At 51.8% G+C, this 6,000-nt stretch overlaps 1 protein-coding gene across 1 annotated transcript in view; it reads left to right on the top strand.

Annotated features, from left to right (window-relative positions):
- Window positions 1–994: 994 nt before the first annotated feature.
- Window positions 995–6,000, top strand: part of LOC116353482 (proteoglycan 4-like) — a 62,701-nt gene continuing 57,695 nt past the window's right edge. Inside the window, exon 1 of the mRNA XM_031789266.1 lies at window positions 995–1,050. Within this exon, the coding sequence (XP_031645126.1) occupies window positions 995–1,050 (56 nt within the window). The remainder of the gene's footprint in view (window positions 1,051–6,000) is intronic.

The raw sequence follows: 6,000 nt of genomic DNA, 5'->3' as shown, positions 1-6,000 counted from the left end.
CCAGGGCCAGAGACAGATGTGAGGGGAATGGGGCCCGTAATGCCAGACACACGCACACACACGCACACCGACGCACAACCACACACATACACATGCACACACACAGATGTTAGGGGCCTGGGGCTCATAATGACTGACAGTTCCTGACTCTCAGGAACTGTCAGTCATACACCTCATACATTACCCTGGGTGACACTGGGGTGTGGGTGAACAGGTACCAGAGGTGTGGGGGAACAGGTAACGAGGTGTGGGGGAGGTGTGGCTGGAGACTTGGTGTAGTAGGTGCTGGAAGCTTGGGAGAATGGGTTCTGGGAGCGGGGGAGCGGGTACCGGGGACATAGGGAAGCAGGTACTGGGGGATTGGGGGAGTGGGTAACGGGGGCGCTGGGAAGCAGGTACTGGGGGCTTGGGGGAGCGGGTAACGGGGGCGCCGAGAAGCAGGTACTGGGGGATTGGGGGAGCGGGTACCAAGGACATACAGGAATCAGGTATTGGGGGCTTGGGGAAGCGGGTACCAGGGTTGTCGGGAAGCTTGCACTGGGGTCATGGAGGAGCGGGTACTGGGTGCTTAGGGGGTGAGTACTGGAGGGGTGGGGAAGCAGGTACCGGGGTCTTGGGGGAGCAGCACCAGGGGCTTGGGGGAGCAGATACCGGGGGCTTGGTGGAATAGGTACCTTGGGGCTTGGGGTAGCAGGTACTGGGGGCTTGCTGAAGCAGGTACCGGGGGCTTGGTGGAACAGGTACCGGGGGCTTGGTGGAACAGGCACTGGGGGCTTGAGAGAGTGGGGGCTTGCTGCCATTGCAGCATCTAATCTTCCTGGGGTATATTATGGATCCCATTAGTTCCAACCAAGGCAGCAGCTACTCTTCCTGGGGTTTATTATGGATCCCCATTAGTTCCCACCATGGGGTATATTATGGATCCCATTAGTGCCAACCAAGGAAGCAGCTACTCTTCCTGGGGATTATTATGGATTCCCGGGGGCTTGGGAGAATGGGTACTGGGAGCCAGGTACCGGGGGAATCGGGAAGCAGGTACTGGGAGCTTGGGTGAGCGGGTACTGGGTCGGAAAGCAGGTACCAAGGTAATGGAGGAGTGGGTACTGGATTATTGGGGGGTGAGTACTGGGGGGAGGGTGGGGAAGCAGGTACCGGGGGCTTGGGGGAGCAGGTACAAGGGGCCTTGGTGAAGCAGGTACCGGGGGCTTGGTGGAATAGGTACCGGGGGCTTGGGGGAGCAGGTACCCAGCGCTTGAGAGAGTGGGGGCTTGGGTGAGCAGGTTCCGGGGGCTTGAGGGAATGGGGGCTTGCTGCCAATGCAGCATCTAATCATCCTGGGATTTATTATGGATCCCCATTAGTTCCCACCAAGGCGGCAGCTACTCTTGCTGGGGTTTATTATGAATTCCCATTAGTTCCCAATAAGGCAGCAGCTACTTGTCACAGCCGATGAAAGAACTAGACCAAAACGCAGCGTGGTGAGTGTACATATTCCTTTTATTTAGGATGACGCCGACAAAAACAATAAACAATACAAAAACAAACGTGAAGCTTAAGGGCTATGTGCCACAAACAAAGCTAACTTCCCACACTGAAAGGAGGGAAAGGGCTACCTAAGTATGGTTCCCAATCAGAGACAACGATAGACAGCTGTCTCTGATTAAGAACCATACCCGGCCAAAACATAGAAATACAAAATAATAGAAAACAAAAACATAGAATGCCCACCCCAAATCACACCCTGACCAAACCAAATAGAGACATAAAAAGGGTCTCTAAGGTCAGGGCATGACAGTACCCTGTCCCAAAGGTGCGGTCTCTAATTCTCTCCTTCTCTCTTTCTTTCTCTCTCTCGGAGGACCTGAGCCCTAGGACCATGCCCCAGGACTACCTGACATGATGACTCCTTGCTGTCCCCAGTCCACCTGGCCGTGCTGCTGCTCCAGTTTCAACTGACCTGAGCCCTAGCACCATGCCCCAGGACTACCTGACATGATGACTCCTTGCTGTCCCCAGTCCACCTGACCGTGCTGCTGCTCCAGTTTCAACTGTTCTGCCTTATTATTATTCGACCATGCTGGTCATTTATGAACATTTGAACATCTTGGCCATGTTCTGTTATAATCTCCACCCGGCACAGCCAGAAGAGGACTGGCCACCCCACATAGCCTGGTTCCTCTCTAGGTTTCTTCCTAGGTTTTGGCCTTTCTAGGGAGTTTTTCCTAGCCACGTGCTTCTACACCTGCATTGCTTGCTGTTTGGGGTTTTAGGCTAGGTTGCTGTACAACACTTTGAGATATCAGCTGATGTACGAAGGGCTATATAAATAAATTAGATTTGATTTTGATTTATGTGGCGGCTCAGGTGCGGGACGCAGACCCCGCTCCACCACTGGCTCACCCCACTTCGGTGGCACCTCTGGTGCGGGGACCCTCATTGCGGGCCCCGGACTGGGCATCCTCGCCACAGGCCCTGGACTGAGCAGCCTCGCCGCGGGCCCCGGACTGGGCACCTTCGCTGCGGGCCCAGACTGGGCACCGTCGCTGGAGGCTCTGGACTGGAGACCGTCGCTGGAGGCTCCGGACTCGGGACCCTCGTTGCGGGCCCTGGACTGGGGACCGTCGCTGGAGGCTCCGGACTGGAGACCATCGCTGGAGGCTCCGGACTGGAAACCGTCGCTGGAGGCCCCGGACTCTAAACCGTCGCTGGAGGCCTCAGACTGGAAACCGTCGCTGGAGGCTCCGGACTGGAGAATGTCGCTGGAGACTCCGGACTGGAAACCATCGCTGGAGGCTCCGGACTGGAGAACGTCGCTGGAGGCCCCGGACTGGAAACCGTCGCTGGAGGCTCCGGACTGGAAACCGTCGCTGGAGGCTCCGGACTGGAGAACGTCGCTGGAGACTCCGGACTGGAGAATGTCGCTGGAGACTCCGGACTGGGGACCGTCGTTGGAGGCTTCGTGCCATGACTCCTCACTGGAGGCTTAGTGCCATGGATCATCACTGGAGGCTTTGTGCCATGGATCATCACTGGAGGCTTCTTGCCATGAATCATCACTGGAGTGGAGAGACACACGGGAGGCCTGGTTCTGGGAGCAGGCACAGGACTCACCAGGCTGGGGAGACATACAGGAGGATTAGTTCTGGGCGCAGGCACAGGACTCACCAGATTGGGGAGACATACAGGAGGCTTTGTCCTTGGCCGAGGCACCGGATACATTGGGCCGTGGAGGCGCACTGGAGGTCTCGAGCTTAGAGCATGTCATGCCTGAGTTTTCTAATCCAATGAAAATATAATTACAGTAGTTTGCATTATCAGTGCGTTTTGTGATGAATTGAGCCATCTGATTCAATCAATAAAGAAGCTGAGTTTGCATTTTTCCCCAAATATCATTAAAGGAGCTCCAAAGCTTTTTACATCATTCTTTATATAATTTATCTTTGTTTCATAGGACAGTTTCTTCTTCTTTTTGTTTAGTTTAGTCACATGATTTCTCAATTTACAGTTTGTTTGCCGATCAGCTGTGCAGCCAGACTTATTTGCCATTCCTTTTGCCTCGTCTCTCTCAAACATACCATTTTTTAATTCCTCACCAATATGCAGCAAATGTCTGCAGCATTAGTAAAGATCTGATCAATACATGTGGATGATTTGTAAATACCCTGGTAGGTTGACAGATTACCTGAACCAGGTTTCAGGTATTGGTTACAGTTTGAAGCTTTTTCTTGAGTGAAATTTACGTAACCTATACCTCTCTGTTTATATCCCATACGTTATCAAGCATTTCACATACATTATCCATATACTAACTGTTAGCACTTTGTGGTCTATAGCAACACCCCACAAGAATAAACAGGTGAACCTGGAGCCATATTACTTCAACAGCATTTGGTATGAGATCCTCTCTAAGCTTTACAGGAATATAAATAGCAACACCTCCTCCATTGGCATTCCTGTCTCTCATGTAGATGTTATGTGTTGCTACCACTGTATCGTCAAGGGTATTATCTAAGTGAGTTTCAGAGACAGTATATGAATGTTACCTGGTACTAGCATGTTATCGATTTCATGAACCTTGTTTCTGTGGGCTATTTGTAGCGCTTTTCTGAGATGCTTGATCATTTTTATTGGTTTACTGGGAGGCTTGTCAGAGGTAGACCTAACCCTCAGACGTCACCCTCCAGACTCTTCTCAGTGCCTCCACTTGGCTCCCTGTCTCCCTGTCTCAGTGCCTCCACTTGGCTCCCTGATCCTAACCCTAACCCTCCAGACCCTCTCACAATGCTAACACAACCCCCAGACTCTTCTCCCCAGCTTAGCTTGGCTCCTTGTATCAGACCCTAACCCGAACCCTACAGACTCTCCTCCTCATCATGGCTTGTCTCTGTGCCTCAGACCTCCATTAAAGTACTGTGCATTTCTGTCTGTCTCCGTACCTTTTCCCTCTATTCTCTCTCTTCCCTCTATTCTCTCTCTTTCCTCTCCTCTCTCTTCCCTTTCTTCTCTCTCTTTCCTCTCCTCTCTCTCTCCTCTCTCTTCCCTCTCCTCTCTCTCTTGTCCTCTCCTCCCTCTCTTCCCTCTCCTCCTTCTCTTCCCTCTTTTCCCTCTCCTCCCTCTCCTCTCTCTTCCCTCTCCTCCCTCTCTTCCCTATTTTCCCTCTCCTCCCTCTCTTCCTTATCCTCCCTCTCTTCCCTCTCCTCCATCTCCTCCCTCTCTTCCCTCTCTTCCCTTTCCTCCCTCTCTTCCCTCTCTTCCTTCTACTCTCTCTCTTCCCCTAACCATAAAATACTTCCATATAAATCACCCCCTCTGATCTCCCAGCCAGAAATTCCAGGCCAGATTGCCCCTGCCACACCATTGAGATCCGTGAAACACGGAAACAGCAGCCCCACGCACAAAGATTCCCTGGAATGCCATTAAAATGTAGGATTCATTTGTTTTCCCGTGGCGGAGGTGGTGAGGGAGTTGGGAAATATGTTTTGATCATTCAACCATTGAAAATAATCCACCTTCTAACCGTGACCATATGGTTTTGGCTATGGACCACACACACGCACAAGCACACACACACACGCACAAGCACACACACAAGCACACACACACACACACACACACACACACACACACACACACACACACACACACACACACACACACACACACACACACACACACACACACACACACACACACACACACACACACACACACACACACACACACACACACTAATCCATGGATGTTGCAGCCAGAAGGGTTGAATAACATCCCTGGCTGACCCTTGCCTGGCGACCCAGATTCCTTGCTCCGGCCAAATGCTTATGCCACGCCACGCCCACGGATGTTAGTTTCTTCTCCGCAATGAGTCTGGATATGAGTACCTCCCCGACCCTTCATTGAATGCGAACACATTCGGGGCGTCTGATTGATCCTGAAACTGATGGGTTGTGCCAGAGCCAGAACACAAGAGGATAAAGGGATGATTTGAAATTGTTTTTTTGAGTAAAGGGCGTTGCTCCTTTGCCTAAATATGGGACTCATCGACCCCCCCCCCCCTCTCTCTCTCCCTCCCATCTTTATGTGCTCATTGAGCTGACTAGGGAGATTTGTGTACTGTGAAGTGAAGAGGGACTAAGAGGGGGACCAACAACATGAGGAACAGCTCAGTCACAGCTGGAGATGGATGGATGCAGCCTCCTATTACGTGGTGTCATTAACCAGACTTGTTTTATGCAAAACAACATGGTTATTTTGCACGAATGATGTGGGAATCACACCGCAACTCTATCAAAATCAAGCACCATGCCCTAGCTGGGCCATTGGAACCAGCAGTCTTGAACAGAGTGTGTAAATAAGGCAAGATCTACGAGGGTATCAACATACCACAGGAGGTTGGTGCCACCTTAATTGGGGAGGAGGGCTTGTGGTAATGGCTGGAGCGGAATCAGTGGAATGGTGTCAAATAAATCAAACACACGGTGTCCATGTGTTTGATGGCAT

This window comes from Oncorhynchus kisutch, linkage group LG14, assembly GCF_002021735.2.
Source record: "Oncorhynchus kisutch isolate 150728-3 linkage group LG14, Okis_V2, whole genome shotgun sequence".
Taxonomy (NCBI): domain Eukaryota; kingdom Metazoa; phylum Chordata; class Actinopteri; order Salmoniformes; family Salmonidae; genus Oncorhynchus; species Oncorhynchus kisutch.
The sequence above is the reverse complement of the archived record's forward strand: the minus strand, read 5'-3'. Positions and strand labels throughout refer to the sequence as shown.